General features: G+C 43.7%; 1 protein-coding gene across 3 annotated transcripts; it reads right to left on the bottom strand.

The window, feature by feature from the left end:
- Positions 1-234: 234 nt before the first annotated feature.
- Positions 235-23,940, bottom strand: LOC127676649 (cytochrome P450 2C44). Of its 3 annotated transcripts, none has more exons than XM_052172309.1 (9): positions 23,761-23,940; positions 17,679-17,841; positions 12,597-12,746; positions 11,714-11,874; positions 11,035-11,217; positions 9,708-9,843; positions 7,924-8,111; positions 2,347-2,488; positions 235-765 (listed from the first exon to the last, which is right to left on the bottom strand). In XM_052172309.1, exons 1-9 carry the CDS (start codon positions 23,938-23,940, stop codon positions 584-586), a joined length of 1,485 nt encoding a protein of 494 aa, XP_052028269.1. In that variant the 3' UTR covers positions 235-583. The 3 variants fall into 3 exon arrangements, with proteins under 3 accessions (XP_052028269.1, XP_052028268.1, XP_052028270.1); XM_052172308.1 differs by having other exon boundaries at positions 9,708-9,849; positions 11,041-11,217; XM_052172310.1 differs by lacking the exon at positions 11,035-11,217 and having other exon boundaries at positions 9,708-9,849.
- Positions 23,941-26,155: the final 2,215 nt, after the last annotated feature.

The following is a 26,155-nucleotide window of genomic DNA, read 5'->3' as shown; positions in this document are numbered from 1 at the left end:
ACCACATGCAAACCAAAGATGCAAATAGATGGGGCGAGGGAGAGTGCTGGGGATTACAATTGGATTCTTTATTTATCTTCTTATAGATTACAGGCCAAGAAAAGGGTTTGGGCTTTTCTTGTTTTTGTTTTTGTTTTTATTTTTGTGTTTTTTGAGACTTTAGATAGTCAAACATACAAAGAAACTATTGTTAGGGTGAGAATTTATTTTGTGAATATGACTCAAGCCACATAAATGAGAACAGGAGAATGTGTGGGGGGCATTATATTAATTTCTCTATTGAAACAATGGCAGAAAAGAATTCTATTTCTGAAGCCATGGAAGAACATGCGTTGCTCCTCACAGGCGATGTTTGATGGGGGCCTTGTGTGCCCGGTGTCTATCGTGCCTGGGGCCTGGTGAGGAACACAGACACACTGCCTGTGTCCTGGGAGCGTTCAGGACCCAAATTTTTAGATGGAAACAAATGCCCATGTGGTTTTAATGAGTGATGTCTCTGGCCTAGGCAGTACTTAGCATAAAAAGACTGTTTATAGGAAAAGGAAACAATTACTTTGGCTTGAATGATCACAGGGATAAACTCTTATCTCGGAACAAGGCATAGCTTGTAAGGTGGTGGCAAGTTGATAAACCCAGTAGCAACGGGCTTGATATCAAGGTCCCTTGGCTCCACCAGAGACTTTAGGGAAAACTTTTGCAGAATGGTGGTGAAGAACAGGAACAGCTCCATACGGGCCAAACTCTCGCCAAGACAGGAGCGCTTCCCTGGAAGGAGAAAACATCACAAAACACCAGTTAGCTCTCCCCACTTTCAAATGAAGCAGGAAAGCCATTGAAAATGCCCATCAGAACCCTCTAGAGGACAGTAAATTAGAACTTACAAAGAGTTCTAGGGGCCAGGGATGGCCCAGGGTTACTGTCCTGCTTGCTCTTGTAGAGGACCCAGGTACCCAGCACCAACCTGGTGGCTCACAAACAGCTCTAAGTTCAGATAAAAGGGCTCTGACACACTCTGCTGGCCCCTGCATGCTCATATATATCCATATACATAAAATGAAAAAAACTAAAAAACTTTTCAAAACACTCAAGAAATATTCATCTTCTATGCACTTCCAAGGAGTTATCTGAAAGAGTTAGCAAGGCTTTGAGGCCAACACTTGTGTCATTTTTTTATATGATATTGTGGGACTGGATGACACCTAGACCTGGCTCTATCAAGGACTGGTTAAGCAAAGCCTTATAAGCCTCATTTACAATGCAACTAGAAGATTTTCATGGAAGATGATTTAATATCTTTTATCACAGCATACTATGTAAAAGCAGATTATTGCAGACTGTACAGAATAAGCCAAGTTTAATAATAATCAATGCTAAATCCAACCTGTGCATTACATATACCATGGTACAGTTTGAAGTATTTGTGATAAGACCGTAAGCGAGTATCTCTATAATGGGAAATTGCAGGTAGTTTTATTTCCCTCTCTTCTTCTGGTTTACGGAATTTTTATGTTGGATATTTGTTATCATTGTAGTTAGAAATGATGCATATTAAACTTACTGATTTGTTATTTATTGATTTATTTTTGCAGGCCTACAGATCAAACCTGGGGCCATACATCCTATAGGCAACTGGTTTACCCCAACAATCTCCAGCTCCTTAAACTGCTTATTTAAAAAAAAAAATGCTAGGCCGGCAGTGGTGGCACACACCTTTAATCCCAGCACTTGGGAGGCAAAGAAAGGAGTATTTCTGGATTTGAGGCCAGCCTGTTCTACAGAGTGAGTTCCAGGACAGCCAGGGCTATACAGAGAAACCCTGGCTCGAAAAACCAAAAAATAAAAAATAAAAATAAAAATAAAAATAAAATAAATAAATAAAATTTATAATAAATAAATTTATTATAAATGAAATTTATAATAAATAAATTTATTATAAATGAAATTTATAATAAATAAATTTATTATAAATGAAATTTATAATAAATAAATTTATTATAAATGAAATTTATAATAAATAAATTTATTATAAATGAAATTTATAATAAATAAATTTATTATAAATGAAATTTATAATAAATAAATTTATTATAAATGAAATTTATAATAAATAAATAAATAAATGCAACAGTGAGTTTCTTCATCGGCAGGCAATAGTTGGCATCTGAATTTGATTAATGTTTATTTTCTTTAAACACTTGCAATTACCTGCCACACAATCTGTTATATAGACATAAATGTCTCTAGCTAGACTTGAGAAGTTAGGACCGTTTGACTCTGCATCAGTGGGTCACTCAAGCAAGACATCCTTCAGGGATGCTAAAAGATGCCTGAAACGTGTATATTTACCAAGGGAGAAGGGGACAAAGTAGTCTGTTTTCTTGAAGCAGCCATTTTTATCCAGAAAGTGTCCTGGGTCAAACTTCTCTGGGTTGGGAAACTCCTTTTGATCCAACAAGATGGAAGACAGTAACGGGAATACTGCGGTGCCCTGGAAACAAAACATGGAGAACACAGAGGTAGCCAATAGCTCACAGGCCGGTCAAAGCTCTGAGTAACAGTGGATTTAACAGGGAGATACTCACGGGCTTCCCCGATGGCCATCTTGGGTTATAGCTGCTACATGCTTACCTACCAGCACGACAGTTCTTTGTGGTAAAAGTGAGAGCCAGCATTCAAGAATCAGTTGCTGAAAATCCGAGGCAGCAGCTCACAGTGCCCACACATGCGCTTTTTGTGGAGCTGAAAGACTTACTTTGGCATGTTTATATTATTCCTTTCTGGATTCTGATGCAAGTGGAAGGAAATGAACCTCAGGTCTATACAATGGAACCTCATTTCCCTCCCTTGTAAAATGGTGTAATAAAAACAGGCCTTGTAGGATTAGATGCTTAGATTCCAGCATCTATAACTATGGGTTTCAGTTCCATGAGCGTGGGAGTCCTGGTTCGGTTTGTTTGTCTGTTTGTTTGTTTGGTTTTTGTCCTCTTGTCAATCGAGCAGAAAGAATCTCAACTGGGAAAATACCAGCCAAGGGGCGTTTTCTTGACTAATGATTGACGTAGAGAGGTCCAGCCCACCGTGGAAGCTCCACCCTTGGGAGGAGCAAGCGAGTAAGCCGTGTTCCTTCCCGACTTCAGCTGCTGCCTTGAGTTCCTGCCTGAGCTTCCCTCAATGGACTGTGACCTGGGATATGTAAACTAACCGTAAATAAACTCTTTCCTCCCCAAACTGCTTTTGGTTACAGTGTTATCGCTGCAATATAAAGCAAGCTATCAGAGAGGGAACTGCATGCGAGCTAGCAACAGTTTCTGGATACACAAGAATCCAAAATGTAATCAGAATCCAACATGCAAAGAATCTGGGGCATGTCCGGCAGTCCTTCCACGGGTGGCGTCCTGTGGCTTCGCTGCCGTCCTGTCCAGACACAGCGTGTGCCCTGCACTGAGCATGCTGTCACACCACACAACTCCAGAGAACATGACCTGAAACACCTCAGCTGAGATGCAAGACTACTGCAAGCCCTGGACTGCAATCTTCCTGCTGTAAGCACGGGTTTTCTGCGCTCATAGAAACAATGGCGTAACTAGGGGAAAACAAAAACTTTTCAGTCTTTTCTGTCTTCCTTCAGCCTACAAGTCTAAAATTAATGTATCTTTGAATTGTGTTAGAAAGGATGGTTGGTTTTAAAACCTGCTGTTTGAGTCACCGATTTGAGTGTCGCTAAGATATTGTTAAAGCAGTTTTGTAAGGGTGGGGGAGGGTTAATAATGTCTGAAATAGCAGTAAACAACCTGCGGCTTTTCTGTGCTGAACGTTTATGCAAAATGTCCCAGCACTGACAATTATAAAATCCAAATACCAGTTAACTCTGAAAAATCACCAGAGAATGCCCTCCTACCTACAGGATCAAATATTCACCTCACATTTCATTCTTTGTGTAAAACTGAAAACACACCGATGAAAACACACATTAGTATGAGCTGTCTCATACTATTAGTATGCAAATTTGGCTGTCTTTAATATGGTGTAAAATTATACCTATAGCAAAAATGGTTTTAAGTACATTTATGGGTTTATCACCAGAAAATGTTTAATGTGTATACCTATTTTCTAGGCCTATATGCAAAGGTCAAAGGTTCCCTGGTAGGGAAGGGGTGTGGGTGAGGAATGTTGAAGAAGCTTCGCCGAGATGACAAATGCTAAACGATGGTCGGCCGCTGTTTACACAGGAAGCCTCGCATCTGCCCGACACTGTGCTGAGCTGTTTATAAACCTCGGTGGACTCTCATGCCAACGGAGCACAGAGGATGCTTTTTTAGCTCGCATTATATAAACGGGGAAGCCGAGGATCAGAAAGGAGAAGTGTTTGCGTGTGGCCAGCAGCGCAGCTGCAACCAGATCCAAGCTCCGTCTGCTCGTGGAGCCCCCCCCCCCCCCGCCCCCTTTGGCTTAGCCAAAAGTTAGCTCTTTCTACCGTCACCTCGTGTTCCTTCAAATGTTTGTGCAAGAATTGCGAATGACCTTGCAGTACAGAACAGCACCGTGCAGGAGACTGTGAATTGTCATCTCGGAGGCTTACTGCTGAATGAGCTCACCCTTGCTAGTTCTTTCTGAGCTCAGGCTGGCTGGTTCAGATCTGCTGTTCTGGCTCAAACTCCTCTCCAAGCTGACTGATTCAGTCTGGCTTCTCTCAACTTCTCACTGAATTGGTCTGTGTGGCCTCAGGCTAACTCATTCTAATCTGGTTCCTTATTCTCTGGCCTCAACTGCCACTGCTAACCTGCACTGAATGGCGTCAACTCAGGAAGGAACTCCATTCCACTGCACTGGTTACACTCACACACACACACACACACACACACACACACACAAATACACACACCCCAGCTGACCAAACTCCCACTCACAGAAGTACAGACTGACCTCACTTCATTCTCCAAGGGCTGGTCTTAGCCTTTCGTCTTGGAGTTGGGCGTAGCCTGTCTCTGACTCATTCTGTCGGATCTTTCTCTGATTTGTCACTTTGTCTGCCCCTTAGACTTATATTTTGGGACCGGAAGGTATGTCCTAAGGGCCTGTCTGCATTCCAGACAGATGACAGACCTAGAAGGTCTTTGGATGCGATCAGAGCAGCCATGTTGCTGGATTAGAATTCCTCTACTGTTTATCTGTTTGTTTACATCCTCCTGCAGAGGTGTGCATGTGGAGGTCAGAGGGCAGTTCTTTCCTTCATCATGTGGGTTCCAGGATTGCACTCGGGTCATCACTTGGCAGCAAGCACCTCTTTACCTACTGAGCCATCCCACTGGCCCCTCCCTCCTTTCCTGAACTGACTCTTCACAGACTTCTCGCCTGATATAATCACTTTTACCAGATTACAGTTGTCCTCTGGAAGATTCCTTATGAAATGCAAGAAGACATACACAGCCCCCACTCTTTCCATAAAGAACCTTTGGTATTCTGTAGCTTGCACAATATTCTACTTTATAGAAATAGCAGGATTTTAAATGTTTGTGATTAGTGAGCATCTTTTTAAATAGGAATTTTCTAACCCTCAAATATAAAATACATTCTTTTAGTTTGTGTTTTGAGCCAGTCTCAAACTCATTATGTAACTGAGACTGGCCTTGAACTCTGATTCTGGAGTTATACTGGGGTTATAAGTGTGTGCCTCCACTTGTTTTTAAATACATATATTCATATTAATTTATTACATATAAAATAATAATTATTAATAATTAATTCCATATCAAGATGGTCATCTGTTAGTTGGTTCCAGAAAATGCATTGTTATTTTTATATATTAATATAAATACATTTTATATATAATATAAACATGTTATTTTTTGTAGATAAATTTCCCTTGCCTAATACAGAATAAGTCTTTTGATTTCTTAAAAGTTATAATATAATTTTTATATATTGTATATATTTATATAATTATAATATATTAGAAAGTCTTATTTTGAGGAAAATCTACACAAAATCAAAGTCTTAGTGGTGGGAATGATATGGAGCTGTGAACTTCTGGAGCTGGGGTCACACAGCCTTCTGCAGAGGTTGTCTTTGGTACTGCCACCAGCAAGAATGACTACTGTCCCTCAGGCGGGACTCTGCCAGCTCCACCATGGTCTGGACCACGCAGTGAGTTCTAGGCCCGCCAGGGCTACATGGTGAAATCTGCCTTAAAAGTTTTCTTAAATATCCAGTCCATATAGTTTGATAAATTAAAGCATGAATCCTCATAATTTTTATTTTCAGTCTATTCCGTCCTGTGGGTCTATTTTATATATTCATTAACCATTTATAATAACCATACATAAAAATAAATAAAATTTGTAATAAATTTTTAAAAACTGTGGATTTGGGTTTTATTTACTTGGTATTTATTTATTGCTGAAACAGGTTTTCTCTGTGTAGCCCTGGCTGTCCTGGAACTCACTTTGTAGATCAGCTGGCCTCAAACTCAGAGATCTACCTGCCTCTGCCTCCCAAGTGCTGGGACTAAAGGCATGCACCACCACTGCCCAGCTCCAATAATTTATTTTAAATATTTTAAAAATTTCATATCAAAATTGGAATCTGTTAGTTTGGTTCCAGAAAAAATATATGGTTATTAATATTAATACATCTTATATATGTAATATAAACAAGTACTTTTATTTATAGATAACTTATTTTCCTAGCCTAACACAGAATAAGCCTTTTGATTAAAAACTTGTATAATTTGGCATTCTAAACTTGAAAATATCTTTAAATCTTTAAAATCTTGCAAACTTCCTGCTTCCCCTGAGTACTTTTACCTTGTAATTGTTTTTTTTAATCAATGAAAGTTTTCTTAGTTGGACTGGTGATGAACACCTGTAATCGCAGCACACCAAGGATTATGGTTTAAGGGTTGAAAGATGGGGGTCAGTTTAGGCAGTGTAGTGAGGATTTGTTCTATTAGAAGGGAAGGAAAGGCCCAGTGATGCTCCTGTCTTTGCCCACTACAGTGCCAGGTTACATGTGCATGTTGTGCTTGGCTTTATACACGGGTGCCGGGATCTGAACTCAGGTCTTTGTGCTTGCACACCAAGTGCCCTCCCTCACCCACCGAGCCCCTTGGTTTTTCTTATGATGTATATCCTGGTTTTAGACTACTGAAGCCAAGGGCCAGTCCCACGTCAGCCGTGCAGACTCACACTTTAGCAGGCTAGACAGGAAGGGTGGCTTGAATTTGGTGGTGTTTTTGGTCACATTTGGGATCTTTTCTGCACCTTATGAGTTACAGAGTCCCTTAAATGTAAATGCCGAAGGCTTTCTGCATCCATGGCATGCACGGATTGACTGTGAGGGCAGCAATCGCCTAACTGAGTGACTGAACATTGCGATTAAAGGCAATGATTCGGCTCAACATTAGAACTGCTGCCCCTTCACAGTGAGGCCCTTTTTAACACCCCGCCATGAAAATCAGGCGAGCTTCTTCTGCATCAAAGGCACTGCTCATTTTATGCATGTGACGTGAGAGTAGGAAGGGGCCTGGGAAACTTCAGGTCAGCGTCCCACATTCTACAAAGCCGAAGACAAGGCCCAGAGGTGACAGAGTGTCTGCGGCTCTTCGTGTTCTTTGGGTGACTCTAACCTGTTTCTCTTCCAGCCCCAGAACTGAGCGCCATTGTTCAAGCCCGGAAGGTAACCATGGTATTAGAAGGGAATACCTCCTTCCCCTCCTTCCCCTCCTTCCCCTCCTTCCCCTCCTTCCCCTCCTTCCCCTCCTTCCCCTCCTTCCCCTCCTTCCCCTCCTTCCCCTCCTTCCCCTCCTTCCCCTCCTTCCCCTCCTTCCCCTCCTTCCCCTCCTTCCCCTCCTTCCCCTCCTTCCCCTCCTTCCCCTCCTTCCCCTCCTTCCCCTCCTTCCCAGTCATCTTTGCAAACACATCTAACCTTGGGGATGACATAGTGCCTGAATTTCGTGTCCCTGACCACAGCATGGGGCAGACTGGAAGGAAGGAGAGTGATGTATCGTTGAATCTCATGCAACACAGCATCGGTGTAGGGCAGCCTCATCTTGTCCTTCATGCTGGGGGCTTGGTGGCGTCCAATCACTCGATCGAGTTCTTCTTGAACTTTGGCTACAGAGACACAGTGAGGGCTCCTCAGGCCTATATTCCCAGGAGATCTGGAAATACTTGCGAGGAGTGATAGAGAAGGCTTTGGTAGGGGGTGAGCGGGGTTGGGGATTCAAAGGTGTGCTGCTAGGCAGCCCCGTTTTGCTGAAAATCCCAAAGATGTGGCACTTGGAAACAAAGGTTGGGGCAAGAATGCGCACAACTGCCATCGTGGTTAGGAAAAGACCCCGGCAGCCCCAACTGACCACGTGATTCCCGGAAAATCAGTCCTAGAGGGAAACCATTTGCTCTTTATTCTGCTGGGTGCATCTCTATCAGCTTCTCCCACTTTCCCGTACCTCCTGTGGGGACTGTGTTTTGTTGAGCAGTAAATACTGACTTCCTACAGCTTGTGCCCTGAGAAATGGCTTGAGGTTATCCTTTGAATTTCACTTTAAATTCGTGATTGAGACCCACCTGGTGATCTGTACGCAGTTAGTGGTTGCTGGAGGAGGGAGAATTGTCTTCAGGGGTGTAGTTGCCACCCACTCGCCTGTCAGAAACCCCTCACCTGATCCCTGTCAGGAACCCCTCCCCAGTGTCCTTCCAGTAACCCTTCCCCTCTTCCTGGATCAATAGGAGTGGGAAGTGGGAGAACTGAATAGTATCTATAAACATTATATACATGCATGTAAAGTGAATAGGATCTATATACATTATATACATGCATGTAAAGTGAATAGGATCTATATATATCATATACATGCATGTAAAGTGAATAGGATCTATATATATCATATACATGCATGTAAAGTGAATAGGATCTATATACATTATATACATGCATGTAAAGTGAATAGGATCTATATATATCATATACATGCATGTAAAGTGAATAGGATCTATAAACATATACATGCATGTAAAGTGAATAGGATCTACATACATTATATACATGCATGTAAAGTGAATAGGATCTATATACATTATATACATGCATGTAAAGTGAATAGGATCTATATACATTATATACATGCATGTAAAGTGAATAGGATCTATATACATTATATACATGCATATAAAGTAAATAGAATCTACATACATTATGTGTATGAATGTAAAATGAATAGGATCTCTATATATTATATACATGCATGTAAAATGAATAGGATGTATACACATTGTATACATCCATATAAAGGCATAATGAAACCCATCATTATATGAAATTAGTATATGCTAAGAAAAAGAAAAATTCCATCAGAGCTAAGAATCTGCCTTGAGGGGTTTGGTGCATTTTTAAGGCGGGAAGTAGAAGCCCACAAGATGAGAGAACGTGTGTGTGGTCACACAGGCCAGTGCTGGCAGGTCCGGAAGTGGTTCCAGCATGGAGCCCAATACATTTTTTGCTCAGTTATAGCTCGATTTTTGTCTCCTTTTCTAACATAGGAGGTTGGAGATCCATAAGTTCTGATTCTGAATTTAAATGATAATCTTTTAGTCCCTAAATGCCTCTCTTCCTTAGCAGCATCATGGGACACAATTCTGTCCCTCAAAGGCAAGGCCCTTCCCATGAAGCATAGCGGGGCCCCCAACCGCCTTCCTTGCTCGGTCGAGTACCTTGCACCTCTGGATACTTCAAAAGGAGCAGAAGCCCGAATCTCAGGGTGGTGCTGGTCGTCTCGGTGCCTGCCGTAAACAAGTTAGACCCACAGCTGGCCAAGTTCTCCAGGTCAAAATCAGATTTCAGGTTGTGCTTCTCCTGCAGGTGGAAGAGTTATGGGCTGTGTGAGCTAAAGAGGAGGCAACGGTTTCTTCCAATCCCACCACACAAGACTTTACTCCTGACAAGATGTCCCCTTAGCCTCATAACGCTCCAGCAGAGACTGGAGAGTTAACAGGCGGGAATTTCTCAGAACAACACCCTGCATACACAAATAGTTGGAGCATGATAAACTCTTGTGCAGTATTAATGAAAGAGACTAGTTTGATAAGCTCTGTTTGAGCCCAGTGCAGGAAGGTCACTGGCGCATGACTGGCCGTTTCTCTACCCAGCTGTGTGGCTGTTCTGTAACACTCACTATTGTTAGTAGCACTTGTTTGCTCTGTAGACCAGGCTGGCCTCAAACTCAGATTTACCCACCTTTGCCTCGTGAGTGCTGAGATTAAAGGTGTGTACCACCACACCTTGATAGTTTTCTTTTTCCCCAGAGACTATGGTCCTTTAACATTCATCGGAATGACTAGGCCCTTGCGGTGGACCTCTTTGGTAACACAAGTGAGTGTAAATCTCAGGAAACTCAGGGCAGTGGAACGTACAGCATTCTCTTCTTCTCAGATATCTCCTCTGGGGAACCTGGCAATGCATGTCAGTCCCCTCGGGTGGTAGAGTTTATTATTATGGAAATATGTGCATTTAGGATAGTCAACTGGCATTTTCCTCTCATCTTCATAGATGGCTGGGGGACTCTGTTTGTTTGTTTGTTTGTTTTTGAGTCTGGGTTTCTCTGTGTAGAAACACACTTTGTAGACCTGGCTTGACCTCTAACTCAGAGATCCACCTGTCTCTGCCTCCCAACTGCTTGCTAGGCCTAAAGGTGTGCACCACCACTGCTCAGCTTAGCTGGGGGACTCTTAACGTGAACAGTGCTGAGTTTCAGAGTGCTGAAACTGGCTTTCAGAGCTGGAGCTCTAGATGTGACTGTAGAACCATACTGTTTTCTCCAGTCACACTGCTTCCTGTTCCAGTAGCGCTCCAAGTACCAATGCCACGCCACAGCCATTATATTGGATATGCCTAACATCACTTACAGTTTATTTACAGTGTATTTGTTTCAAATCCTTTATCCAGCAATCCTTCCCAGGATTACAACTACCATCACATGTGACCTCTCTCCTGCATCTCCATGAGGGCTAAAATATATCAAGAAAAGAGGTTCTTCAGGGCCTGTACCTCCTCAATCTTGCTGAGGAAACAGTCGATGTAGTCCCGAGGGTTGGCAGGGTCCAGGGACTCCTGGTGCTCCCTCACTTTTTCCATAATGAAACTCTTAACATCATCCATTCTTTTGAAGAATTCTTTGTGCTTCCCAGGGATATACTTCATGATCGTCGGCCATAGGTTGTACATCTAAAAATGAAAGTGAGCAAACACAAAAAGGGTCAGTAAGTCCCGTGGGAGGAGTGGTGTGGCCAGCCAAAGGCAGGGGCGGGTAAGCAGAGAGGAGTGTCCCTCCCACCGATGGCTTGTCCTACCTCTGCTCAACCCCAGAGTCAGGGAGTGGAAATGTACCGAGAGGCTGTCCATGGAAGTGACTGGGAAAGTCCTTCTTGGATCCCTCCCTCCCTTCTGTCTTTAGTTTGCAGTGCAGACCATCAAACCCCTGGCCTCACTAACATTAGGCAAGTCTCTACGGCTGAGCCACATTCCTAACAGACCAGCTGGAGCAAGCTGAGAGGGCAAGCTTGCCCAGTCGCTGCACTAAATGTTACTCATTTACTCTGAATGCACAGAGGGAAGGACACTGTGCTCACAGGTCAAGGGAGCCCAGAGCCTTTTACTGTGCAGTAGGTTTCCAGTAGACCAGCGAGGACTGTGACAAACACGGGTAGGACCCAGGGCTTACCTGGCACCATATAGAGTTCAATTGGTGAAAATTTTTATTTAAAAGATCCATGAGGTTGAGGAATGTCTTGTCGTTGTATTGGAATCGGTCATTGAAAAGGATGGAGCAGATCACGTTGCAGGGAGCACAGGCCAGGATGAAGGTGGGGTCAAAGGGCTGAGCTGGTGGGGGAAAGAATTTCAACACTGAGACTCGTGGTCTGCGGGGCTAAGGATTGAAATCAGGGCCTCGCCCATGCCAGGCAAGTCTCTTTCACTGAGTTATAGTTCCAGTGTCTTAACAATGAGCCATCCTAAATTAGGATTGTAAGACCTGGCCTCTTTTCACAGGGCCTCTTCATACACATGGCTTATTCCTCTAAACTTCCTTTATTAGGATGTAAGCATCTTCTAGTCATCTTAATTAACATGCATATATTCGCATAAATAGTGTATATGCTATTAGTATATTCCATTGATCTTATTATAGCACGAGTTACTATATGCTCAGTATAGTATTATACTATAATTATAACACATTTTGTTATTATATGTATTTATAATAATGGCGACAAGCAATATTATGGAGCATTTATAAACATATTAGATATTATGCAAATGTTTTTCCTGAATCATTAAAATCTTTCAATTGGGTTTGATTTGCAGCCTAACTCTTTTTTTTCAAATAATGAAAAGGTATCTTCAAAACATGTAGTAATTTGTCCAAATGTAAATCTAGTAAAGATGGTTAGAATGCGAATCCATCTGAGGCATTGCAGAGCCCTGACTAACAGTTTTGCGGATGATGCTCCTGTTCTGGCTAATGTCTTCATAGACCAGGTAGACCCCGGGCCAAGGGACCCCTCAAGGACGAGCAAGGATTAGGGGCAGGCTGCAGGTTTCACCTTCCGTTTTCTGTAATTCCTCCACAAGGCACCGGGCTTCCTCCTGCACCCTCTCCTCTAGGCTTCTCTTCCCCATCCCAAAGTTCCTCAGCGTCATGAGGGAGAAGCGCCGCAGGAGTTTCCATCTCTCTCCTTTACTGAAAATAAGTCCTGGGCAGAGAAACAGAAGGGCAAGTGTCACGGATCGCAGAGGCCAGCTTCCCTGCGCCCCTCTCTTGCCTGCCCTGACTGTGCCTGTGCTCCTTATCCGGACAGACAGCAGGCAGGGCAAAGCACATGGGGGTACAGTTCAGTTGGAGCGTCTGTCATAGAAAATGAAAATCTAAGCTACGGTCAAAAGGAGGCCGAAATGAACACAGAGGGTTGTTGGTGGGGGAAGAAAACCCCCATCCGTGGAAGGGACTTTTATCTGGCTCTGTTAAAAAAAAAAAAATCAAAACTGCTGTGTGATCTCATGGAGTTCTGTTCTGACACTTGTCTTAGTTAGGGTTTCTATTGCTGCCATGAAACACTATGACCGAAAGGCAAGTTGGGGGTGGAAAGGGTTTATTTGGTGTATACTTCTAGATCATCTAAGGAAGTCTGGACAGAAGCTCAACCAGGGTCGGGACTGGGAGGCAGGAACTGAGGCAGGTTGTGGAGGGGGCGCTGCTTACTGGCTTGTTCTTCATGATTTGTACAGCCTGATTTTTTATAGAACCCAGAACTACCAGCCCATGGGTGGGACCATCCAGAATGGGTTAGCCTCCACCCCCTTGATCACTAACTGAGAAAATGCCTTATAGTTGGATCTTATGGAGGCATTTCCTCAGGTGAGGCTCCTTCCTCTCTGATGACTCTAGCTTATGTCAAGTTGACACACAAAACCAGCCAGTACAACTGACCCCTGGCCAACTTGGCACACAAACACATCACTTCCACATCACCACAAATCTTCCTTTCTTACTCACCTCCAGAATCTACATTAAAAAACATAAATAACTTTAAAAGTCCCACAGTCTTTACAAATTCAAACCCATTAAAATCTCAGTCTCTTTAAAATATCCAAAACCTCTTCTTAAAGTTCAAGGTCTTTCAGCTGTGGGCACCTGTAAAAATCAAAATTAGACTGAATACCTTCTTCAAGAGGGAAGAACCAGGACACAGTCACAATCTGAACCAAGCAAAACTACACTTGATCTTAGCCAGAAGGCCAAGAAGCAATAAAGCAAAACTAAACTCCAATAATATAAACAGCTCACTATCCAATGGCTAGGATCCACATATGATCTTCTGGGCTCCTCCCAAGGGCTTGGGTCACTTCTCCTGCTCTGCTCACTGTAGCACACACAGCTTGTCTTCTATGCTGTCTGGCTCCACTCCACTGCTGCTGCTGTTCTTGGCGGTCATCCCATGGGACCGGCCTCTCCAAAACTGCTGGGGTCCCTTGCTGCAACTGGGCTCCTCGTTCACCAATAGCCTCTCATAGGCTTTCTTCATTGTGCCAAACCTTAATTCTTTTGCATGGCCCCTTCAGTACTGAGCCTTTATCTGCCACTGGGGCTGCACTCTCACCAATAGTCTCTCCCAGCCTCTCCTGGTGCCAAGCAGGTCAGCTGCTCTCCATGCTTTCAAACCTAGGACCACCTGGGTGACTCTTACACATTACCAAATCCAGCTCCCAACACCATGAGTCCAACCATGGCTCTCTCTGGAACATAGCTTCTCTGTGCTCTCAGGAAACTTCTCAGATTTCATCTCAGTGATGCTGGGCTTTCTTTGCCTCCTCCTCCTCCTCTTCCTTCTCCTCCTCCTCTTCCTTCTCCTCCTCCTTCTTCTCCTTCTCCTTCTTCTTCTACTCCTCCTCCTACTCCTTCTCCTCCTCTTCCTCTTCTTTTCTTCATCATTTTTAAATCATTATTTTATTTATTTACATTCCAGCCGTTGCCTCCCTTCCTGGTCTCCCTTCCCACAGTTCCTCATCCTATTCCTCCTCCTTCTTGCTTCCAAGAAGGTGTTCCTTCCCCAAGACCCCTGCTTCTCCGGGGCCTCTGAGTCCAGATCAGGCAGTTCTTTTCTATATCTGTGCCATGGGCCTCAGACCAGCCTCTCAATCACTGCTGATTTCTTAGCTCCAGTTAACTGGCATCGACTATCCCAGTAACACAAAGGTTTCACTTTAGGGGTTCTGGTACCTTGTTAATCACAGCTGATTCTTCAGCCCACTAATGGCAACTACTTCTGGTGAGCAAATCAAAAAACTAAAGATTTGAACGGTTGCCACTAGCAATGATATAAATGTTTAGGGATCAAAGAGGTAGGGAAAATATTGAGTTGATAATTACCAGGAAATATTTCAACCATTTGATTAGTTACCACACATTGTGGCAATCTGTAGCAGTTGTTGTTCAAAGTCAACAGAAAGTCAGTTAGAATTTCAGCAGCTATTTCACTGAGCAAAATATTATTTACTGAGTTGCTACCCTTCCCCAAAATACTTTGGTAAGCTAACCCCCAGTATCTGTGAATGTGATTTGACTTGAACAGGGTCTTTACAGAGATAATCAAATTAAAATGAGGTCATTGGATAGTCCCTAACCCGATGTGACTATCCTTATAAAATGGGGACACACACACACACACATGATGTCACATGAACTTGAACACGGAGGTTAAGGTGATGTAGCTATAAACCAAGCTGTATTAAAGATTGCCAGAAAACCACCTGGAGCTAGAGGGCAGGGATGAAACAGATTTTCCTCCACAGCTTTCAAAAAGGAACCAACTTGCCAGGACCTGGATTTTACACTCCTGATCTCCACTATGGGACAAGGTTGTTTTGCTTTAAGCTATCCACATTTGCTGTTGGTTAGGGCAGCATGGGGACCATGAGGCTTCCCGCCTACATAAAGAACTACAGGCAACTAAGGGATGCTGAGATCAGAATAAATAGTTCTTCCCAAAGAAAAGCTTTGGGTTATCCGATATCAAATGGTCAGCCCCCAAAATGTATATAGACAAGTAACAGTATTCAGACTGAACAGGTTGTATTTATGTGTTTAGACACACACACACACACACACACATGAATGTAACAACAGTTAATGAGAAAAAAGTCTATGAATTTGAAGGAGTATAAGGAGAAGTATATGGGAAGCTTTGGAGGGAGAAAGGGAAGGGAGAAACGATGTAATTATATAATAGTCTCAAAGAAGATGAACAATATGAACTGAGGACACAAACAGCCAATGCAATCAACTGGTTTTGTCCAAAGAGAGGACAGCTTGGCTGCTGCTTCATTTGAACGAACGTACTTTGGTCTCGAGAGAGGATGGGCCAAAGCTCAGTCCCCTTGTACAGCCAGCACCCGGTGTTATTACATGTAGCTAGGGATTCATAATGCACTTTGAAAAGAGTTACTTCTCTTTATCTGGGATTTAAAGTTTGCAATTTTAAATGACTTGAGGGAGACGCTTGGGTTTTCTTTTATTGTATAACATTTAGTACATATACAGAGCTGTATAGATCGCACTTGCCCAAGTCTTGAAATACAATAAGGTGAGTTCTCTGTGAATCTGTATTCTACTGAGAATGGGACTATGACTGGGGTTGTCATGGCTACACACACGGCTCCCTTCTCATCACCATCCATGCTGTTGCTTAGCTCACAGTACCTGCCCATTCCAGGCCTTGTTAGCTGCTGCCCCCACTCTCCCCACCCCCACCCCCACTGTGGGAAGCTACACTCCAAGGACTGCTTCTCTCCAGTCCCAGACCTCCGAGCAATGGCTCCTGTCATAAAAGCTTCTCATATTGGTTTTAGCTCAGTCCTGCTCACAAGATGAATTTCCAGGTAACTTAGCCTGACTTGGTGTTCATCTCAAGGGTGCTTGTACAATCCATTGTACAATAAAATCATGTTCTGGCCTTCATCCTTGTTTTATGTTTTGTTTTGTTTTGTGTTTTAAGTTTCTAAATCCTCTGGGTTTTCAGGGGATAAGAAGCCTTTCTTTTATTCACTGTAAATATTCGAGATTATGTCCAAATTTATGCTAATGAACTGACTCCTATTGAACCCTGAATAATTCCAAGATGAGGGCTATGCTGGAAGACCAGCCAAGGAAGGTGGAAAGGTTGGGTCACTTGATGTTACCCTGAACTGCTGACCTCACAGTGCTGCAGGAGGCTCTGGTGACAGTTAAGACACATGACCAAGGTTCATGAGCTGGGAAGCTGGCTCCGTTGGAAGCTGCTTACCCCATAAGCATGAGAATTGAGACCCCACGCTTAGAGCCCCAGTACATAAAAAGCGCACACTTACAATTCCAGCATGGGAGTGGGAGGAGGCAGAGAAGGAGGATTCCAGGGGCTTGCGGACTGGCCTGGTCTAGCCAATTGGCAAACTCCAGGTTCAACGAAAGATGCTGTCTCAAAATATAAAGTAAAAAGCAAGGATGACAGAGGACCACTACACACACACACAGACACACAGACACACAGACACACACACACACACACACACAAACACACACAAATACAAACACACACACACACACAAACTCATGCAAACACACACACATATACATGCATACACACTCAACTCTAAGCATGCTCATATAATGAAATCTCAAGCTACACTCTGGACACCAAGACTAACTTGAGCTTCCCAGATATGCTCCATTCTTTAAACCCTCTGCATTTGGAATCCTCTAAGATCCTTTTGATATGTCTTCTCAGTATGTAATGAAACCGTGCCTAGCACCTTCCTAAGGTCTATGAATTATTGTACAAATAATTGAACCTGAAGCAGACATGGGAGCCCCCTAAGGTTTAGCCAGTTGATAAGAAGTGCTAGTGACCCAGCACCTCTAAGGTTCTGTTTGGCATTTGTAGTGAGGCCAGTCTGGTTGGGAACTCTGCCTGTCACCTATGTTATCTGTAATGACTCTGGGCCACTTGCATTGGAATCCCAACTCAGCATTGCAAGCATGTGGTTAGTTGCTATGTGCAAACCAGACATGGAATAAGTTAGTAATCAGATGTCTTTCCCCTAAGTACCCAGGTGTCAAGGGAAGTTCACCTGCACTTTGGTTTGAAACGTACCGCATCCCTTCTGGTTATCTGCGATAACGGGCAGAGGGCCTCTCTCAAGGAACTCATCCCCTTGATTGAGTAGCGCTTCCTTCACCGCATCATAGCCATGTAGGACCACGGTCGGCCAGGATCCAAAGTACAGAGTATAAACAGGCCCATACTCTTGGGCCAGCTGGAAGGAGACAGAAGCAGTTGCGTAAATGATGTTGTGAAATCTCTTTATTGGAAGCTCGTAAGAGAGTTTTGCACAGGGCTTGGCCTTTGCTCCATGAGTCTCATTTTAGGAATTTAACCCTGAGTATCCAGTCTATTTTATTCCTACATTTGTACAGGCAACCTTAGTCAGCAAATTTTCACTAAGCGTCTGGACGGCCGCAGACACCGCACACCCTAGGAGCCGTTGTAGAATTTAAAAACTACTGGAAGTGAGAGGAAAAAAATAGTCACATTTGGGGTAGGATATATCTAAGCACACATTCTACCCATGAGTGGAAATGTCCTTATAAGGCACAGTGCATACAGACATGGCGATAGTACAATGACTATACATGGTGAAAATTAAAAAAAAAAAAAGAAAGAGCCAAATAAATAACATCTGTCATCCAAATGCACAGTTCTATGGCAGTGATAAAGAACGTGGCACCGGGTGACAAAGAAGAGCTTAATAAAACAATAGGGAAAGATCTAAAAGTTAATACCACTTATATTAAATGAAAGATATATATACACACAGAATGGAAATATTTTTTCAGTCATAAAGAAGAATGGAGCTATATCATTGCAGGAAAACCAATGCAACTAGAAATAAAGTAAGTTAATTTAGTGTCAGGGGAAATTGGAAACCACAACTATGGCCCTGACCTACAATTCTATCCACCCCTCAAATTTATAGAAAATTGAGTGCATATATATGTTTACTATATATAGTATATATAATATTACATTATATATGTATGATGCATGTGCAAATATGTAGGGGACTGCATATTCCATAGCATATGTGTGGAGGTCAGAGGACAATCTTGGGTGTCAGTCTTTTGCCTAATACCTTGTTTGAGGCAGAGTCTCTTTGTTGTTTGCCACGATAATGTATCTGCTGGGTTATCTAAGCCACAAACTCCTGGGAAGTCTCCTGTCTCCACCTTCCATCTACTGTAGGAATGTGGTGGTTACAGATGCACTCCAACGGTGCTCAGCCTGCACCACTGTGCTCAGCCTTACATGGTTCTAAGGATCTCAACTCTGGTCCTTACATTTGCTTGACAAGAACTTTATCACTAAAACATTCCCTCAGCCCCCCAACAATCAGATATTTAAATGTAAATTTGTGTTTTAACTTCATTTAAAACTCGAGCATGTTTTCTTTCATTGGTGGGTTCTGTATTTTATACAGACACATAAAATCATATGTGTAAGATGACACTAAAAAAGAAGTTAAACTGTCCAGGGAGACAAGAGGGATTAGTGGGCGTGGGGAGGGGAGAGAAAGAAGATGGTGAGGTATGGGAGGAGTGTGTTCAAAGCATATTATATCCTTGCATAGAAGTGGTCCAGCATAATAAAACATTTTTGGTTTGTTTGTTTGTTTGGATGGATGGTTTGGTTTTTGTGGTGATTCGAATATGCTTGGTCTTTGGGAAATGGCACTATTAGGAGGTGTGGCCTTGTTGGAGTGGGTGTGTTCTTAATGGAGGAAGTGTGTCACTAGGTAGGCAAGCTTTGAAGTCTCCTGTGCTCAGGCTCCACCCAATACTAAATCCCCCCCACCCCCAGCTGCCTGTGGAAGACAGTCTCCTTCTGGCTGCCTTTGGGTCAGGATGTAGGGCATCTCCAGCACCATGACTGCCTGCATGCTGCCATTCTTCCCGCTATGACAATGCGCTGAACTTCTGAAACTGTAAGCCAGCCCCAATTAAATGTTCACCTTTATAATAGTTGCCTTGGGCCGGGCGGTGGTGGCTCACGCCTGTAATCTCAACACTCTGGGAGGCAGAGGCAGGCGGATCTCTGAGTTCGAGGCCAGCCTGGTCTACAGAGTGAGTTCCAGGACAGCCAGGGCTACACAGAGAAACCCTATCTCGAAAAAAAACCAAATCCAAAAAAACAAAAAAACAAAACAAAACAAAACAAAAAAAAGAGTTGCCTTGGTCATGGTATCTCTTCACTGCAGTAATACCCTAAGGCAGTTCCCTTGTTGTTTGTGGTTCTTGTTTCCAAAGAGGCTCAGAGGAGTCATAACACCTTGGCAACTACAAAATCAACCTAAGAAAAGTGTGTTGTACACAAAAGGAACTGCCGTGGTGGCCCAAGTCTGTGAAACAAAATTTTACAGATTGAGGCGAGAATGTCTCCTGGGAATTTGCAGAACACCCTGTACAGTAGCAGACAATCTCACTTGGCAATTTACTAAACTTCTAAAACTCTTCTTCCTAGTGGCCGGAACTAAGTATACCGAGCATATTAAGATGTAAAAGAATCCATCTTGTAGCCAAAATATTCTGCAACACTTTGCTCCAATCGTTTATGTAATTATGGTAGAAAAAGCATTTTTAGCCAGCTATAGAAGTTTCCTGGAGTCACAGGTTCTTTCTTGTTTTTTTTTTTTTGTTTGTTTTTTTTTGTTTTGTTTTGTTTTTTTTTGTCATTCCTTGCAGGGCAGATGGATTCCAAACAATAGGCCCAGACTAAGGATATTTACATATGAAGAACCTTATACAAGGTCCTTGCTGTACAAGTGGGTGTTGGGCAGGGTAGAAAGAATTTATATTAAAAAAAAAAGAATTTACATTTGAGTTGGTGCATAGCTCATAGCTACCTCCCCCATTCCAGAGGCCTGGCTTTCTGTCTTGCAATTGAATTGGATACCTCAAGGGACATCCTCAGACAAGTTAATCCTGTTCTGCCTTTAACTCTTGACCTTGCTTGTTATGCAGACAGGCTATCTCTACCCAGGCTCACCTGGTTAGCAATGGAAGCCTGTGAGGAACTATTTTTTGTTTTGCAGACCCCACCTAGGGAGTCGTGGGCAAAACAACATTTTTAGCTTATCCAGGTGTGATTCAAGAGACAGTAGATACTTTTTACTCAGAGAGACACTCGGAGTAGTAGTTAGTCAGTTAGCTCACTGAGCTGGGCCTAAGGGCAGCAGTCAGTTAGTTCACCAGGCTGGGGGCTAGAGGCTGCTACCGGAGCTGATCGCCCTGGGGCCTGCGGTGGCCCCGGGCTGGGGGCTAGGGACTACAAGGGCATGGCACGGAGAAGAATGCAGCAGGCAGACTAGGCGGAAGTGCTCCTGGGAGGACAGCACAAGCCAGGCAGCTTCCCAAGCTCTGCAATGCCGCCATCGTCACCAGGAAGCTAGGCCCGGGAGCCGTTCTTCCCCAGCTCCCGGGCTACCGCAACAGTGGAGCCAAGATGAAAAAGCAGTTTAACTGCATGTGCCAATTGGCCAACCAGACTATGGCCGGACTATGGGTAAACACCCTGTACTGCCCGACAAAACTGAAGCTTTAACAGATGAATGTGATGCTTAATTTGAGACGTTCACTTGACTGGACTAGAAAAATAAATTCAGATTCAAAGCGCCTGTGTGGTTGGGTCTGTCTGTCATCCCGCAGGACCTGTTTCCTCTCCTGTTACCCAGAATTTCCCCTCGGATTTAGTTCCCGACTGGGACCGGTCCATGGCACGAACAAAGTCCAGTACTTTATGGCTTTAGCTGTCATCTTATTGGGCAATTTCTTACAAAACTAAGCACACAGCAACCTTGTGTCCTTGCTCCAAAGAGCGGACAACTTAAGACAGCACAAGCACCTACACGTGCATGTTTGTAGCCATTTTATGTGTAGTTGCCGAAGGTGAATGAATACACAGGCTGTGATGGTTCAGACAGAAATGCCTGTGACGCCATGGCAGGAGGGGCGGAAGGCTCAGACCCTTAGTATTAAGCAGCAGACAACAACTGGAAAAGGTTTCCCGGCGTGTGACTCATCATCTCTATGACATTTTAGGAAATGCACGACTATGGAGACCGTAGAAGAGCCGCGGTTGCCAAGGCAACACAGGGAGTTGTTCTAGGACAGTGAAACTCTTCTGACATTTTAAGAGCAGATACATACCGCTCCACACATGTCCAAGTCCAGAGAGTGCACACGGGCAGCACTCACATGTAAATAAACTTTGAGCTTAAGTCATAATGATGAATTGATTCAGTTCCTCAATTATAAAAACAACACAAACAAACAAACAAAAAACCCAGAAAGCCTTCTGCTGGTGTGGGATGTAAACAGGTGATTCTGCGCAGGGGCAGGCTTTGTATCTAGGGCTTGGTCACGCCATAAGACTCCTGGTGGACTATGACTAAGTACGTCTTCTACTGAGGCCTGTCAGGAACAGGCCCTATTCCTGATGTTAGGGGTCCCACATGAAGACCAAGCTATGTGTCTGTTATGTATGTGTAAGGGACCTAGGTCTGTCCCCTGCACACCCTCAGGTCGGTGGGTCAGTCTCAGTGAGCGCCTAGGGGCCCAGGTTAATTGATTCTGTACGGTTTGGTTTTCTTTTTTGTTTGTTTTGTTTTTGTGGTGTTCTTGACCTCTCTGGCTCCTTCAATCCTTCCTCCCCCTCTTCCACAAGATTCTCTGGGTCTCTGCATCTGTTTCTGTCAGCTGCTGGGTTAAGGTCCTCAAGATGACAGTTATGTTTGGCGCCTCTCTGTTATGGCAGAAACAGCATTGACAGTGCCAGTGGTTGTCTCTCTCATGGCACGGGGTCTCACCTAGCCCCACTATAGCTTGATATGCCAAGGCAGGTTGATATGCATGGGTGGCTTTCCCTTCTCTGAGGAGAAGGGGAGGAGAGGGGGGAGGGAGGGAGAGGAGAGGGAGGGACTAGGAGGAGAGGAGGGAGGGAAAGTTGCCATTGGAATGCGAAGTAAATTAATTAATGAAAAAAATCATCTCCCAATCTCTGGGTAAAGTAGAGCCAATTCGATGGCTCAGCAAGTAAAGGTGTTTGCCACCAAGTTTGATGACCTCTATTAGATCCTTGGTGGAGAGAGTATCAATGCCTTCAGGGTATATACTAGCATCCGCATGCGTCCATAGAGTGCACTCTCAAGCACGTCAACACATATACTCACAAACTAAATCAATGCAATAAAATATAGTTTTAAAAGTAAAATATATTAGCTGGGCGGTGGTGGCGCACGCCTTTAATCCCAGCACTTGGGAGGCAGAGGCAGGTGGATTTCTGAGTTCTAGCCCAGCCTGGTCTACAGAGTGAGTTCCAGGACAGCCAGGGCTACACAGAGAAACCCTGTCTCAATAATAAATAATAATAATAATAATAAAATAATAATAAAGTATACTAAAGGTTTGCTTCTTTCCATCTCTGCATCGTTGTTGGCTCTAGCGAATGTGCAAAGACACAGCTTGTTTTCATTCTGTCTGTGTCACCCTTAATAAAATATGCCTGTCAAAGGAGGGGGTTGTCTACTGTTATGCATTAATACTCCCAGGATCTGAAAGACATCTTGTGGACTAATCTTTTCATCCAATAAATTATTTAGTTCAAAGATTTATAATCAGAGAACTCTTTATATGGTTTCTCCATCTTGAAGAATCTATTTTCACTCATGGAGATATTATCACTCCAACTGCAGCCGGGCCAGCCAAGCTGTGCTGTTCCCGCTGTGGGAGTGTTAGGGAGGGAAGAGGTCCTCTTTAGGAGAATCACAAAGTGTCCCACAGATAATTTAGTATAAAATACTAATGTATTTCCTTTTTGGTATTACATACTAATGGAACCAGCCTTTCATTTCAAATACGTTCTGATCCCAGAATCTTCTTATTTAGAAGCCAATTAATATCTCCAGGTAGGTCGAGGCCTCTCACTGTGCTCTGAAGTGATCCAGGTCTAAAAGGATGAGGGTTATTTGCATCTCTATAATACCAAAAAGAGCACCTAGAGGAGCCTATGCGGTAAGCAGATCTAAGCAGGCAGTGGGCTAGCCGGCACCCGTGCTGTCTGAGCAGGATGGAGAGACAGTGCTCGCCCTGGCAGCAAACACCCGAGGATGACAGCCCCCTACCTTGGAAAGCGATGCGGGGATGTTCTTGAGGTTCAGTTGCAGTATATTCCCGATAATTGGAAGTGGGGTGGGGCCAGGGGGCAGTCTCCCCCCAGTGCTCATTTTCATCCACACTGAAAGGAGGCTGAGGCATGTCACAGAAACCACGAGAGCCAGCGTAGTGAGTCCCAGGAGCTCCATCTCAGCCCCGGGATGTTAACCAAGGCAACGCTTAAGCCCAAGCCTGAGTGAGCGATAGGTGGGCGTTCCCTGCCCGGGCAAAGGCTGCTGAGAGTTTTGGACTTGGGGAAAAAACAAACCAGAGTGGGGTTGGGTTTGTTTGCTGGAGCCCGAGACCAGGAAGGGTTACTGCTTTTCCTTTTACTCAGAAAATCTGTAATTTTCTTCTTTTTTCTTTTTATGTATGGGATGTGTGTGCACGCGTGCACGCGCACGTTTCTATGTAGGCCAGGGGACAATCTTGGATGTTGGTTCTCCCTCCCACCTTGAGACACACTCTCTATCGTTTGCATTTGCCTTTGCTAAGCTATCTGGCAGTTGAACTTGTGATTCTTCTGCCCTCCACCTCCCTTCTTGCCACACGCACCAGGATCACAGATGCGCACGACCACACCTAGCTTTGTATAGATGTGCAGATTTGAACTCAGGTCACGCTTGCTCAGGGAATGCTCCCCCTTGAGCCATCTCTCTAGCTCTTGTATTTTCTAAGACACTACTGCATGTCCTCCTTCTCAGCACTGAGAGCTCATTACATACAAAGCTGCCCTTTATATCTCATAGGTTTCTAAGACCATGGCATTATTACATTCACAAACTAGAGCTAAGAAGCTAGGTTGCAGGCTCTGAGATGGTTTGGAAGAGTTTTCCTTGGAGAGCAGGTCACTCTTCAGTTAAGACTTTTGTGTCCACCAGCATGTAATTGAATGAAACATGTCATATAGCGTTCATTCTTAAGGAGGGATGAAATTCTGACATGTGCTACGAGAAAGAGGGAACATGAAAACTCCATACCAAGTGAAAGAGTCAGAAAAGGGAAATTCTCGTGATTCCACTCATGTGAGTTATCTCGAACGGACAAACCAATATGCTCAGGGAGTGGGTTCGAGAGGTTACTATGGGTTGGGAGGAGGAGGGAGTGGGAGGCTATTGTGTCATAGGTACAGAGGTTCTGTTTGGGATGTTGGAAAGCTTCTGAAAATGTTGATACCATTCTTGGTCATACAGCACAGTGCATGTACCTAATGACACTGAATTACATGCTGTAAGCATGGCAAAATGGCTCTTTTTCTTTAGATGAGGTTTTGCTATGTGAACTTGGCTGCTTGAACTTATGGTTATCCTCCTGCCTCAGACTCCTGAACACTGGGACTACAAGTACATGCCATCATCCCAGGCTAAAATGGTAAAATTTATGTTGTGGTAAATTTTACAACACTAAAAAAAAAGTATTGATAGTTGAAAAGTTATCTTGTTTTTATTTGTATCTAAAATGATCAATCTCTGTGCACGCTGGGCTGGCCTTGAATGCACCCCCAGTTGTAGGCCCTGGAGCATTGGGATTGCAAGTACCACACTATGCTTAGTTCTTCAAAATAACAAATCTTCTGGTTGTTCGAGTGTATGACTGTTTCATGGTCTAATTTACTGATTTTAAAAATCTAAAAGTAAGTCTGCTGTAGAAATAAACCGTAAATGCGCGTAGCACTAGAATTCTTAGTTAAATGGTTACATCTTGGCTCATGCTCACCTCAGCGCCAGTCCTGGCTTGCCCACAGCAGATCGCCATTTCCTTTCAGTTAGTTGACAAGCGTATCTTGGTTTTGTTTTGTTTTTTTTTCTTTCTTGTTTTGTTTTGTTTTGTCTTGTTTTTTGTTTTTGTTTTTGTTTTTTTTTCCGAGACAGGGGTTCTCTGTGTAGCTCTGGCTGTCCTGGAACTCACTCTGTAGACCAGGCTGGCCTCGAACTCAGAAATCCGCCTGCCTCTGCCTCCCAAGTGCTGAGATTAAAGGTGTGCGCCACCACCGCCCAGCTCTTGGTTTTGTTTTTTATTGAGACAGTGGAATCCACAGAGTGGTAAGGCCATTTTAAAGCTTTCTAATCTATCAAGCCCTGACTATAATCTTGGAAAGCTTTGCTTCCAAATTTTCTTTCTAGTCTTTGGAGGAACTCAGCAAGGCGTGAGAGGATTTAGGAGGCCCTCCATGATCTTTGCTGCTCTTCCCTCCTGACCCTGCCTCTGGGGCGCCTCTTAGGTGCCCCATCCCTACCTGTATAGTGTTTTCCACTCGTCAAAGGATCTGGGGCTGAGATTTTCATAGTATCAGCTCAACTTTCTTGTTAAAAAAATTACAGCCAGAGATATACTTTAAATAGTGGTTTGTTCTTTTATAATGAC

The sequence above is a fragment of the Apodemus sylvaticus genome, chromosome 1, assembly GCF_947179515.1.
Source record: "Apodemus sylvaticus chromosome 1, mApoSyl1.1, whole genome shotgun sequence".
Taxonomy (NCBI): Eukaryota; Metazoa; Chordata; class Mammalia; order Rodentia; family Muridae; genus Apodemus; species Apodemus sylvaticus.
Note: the sequence above shows the minus strand (reverse complement) of the source record. Positions and strands in the feature narration are given on the sequence as shown.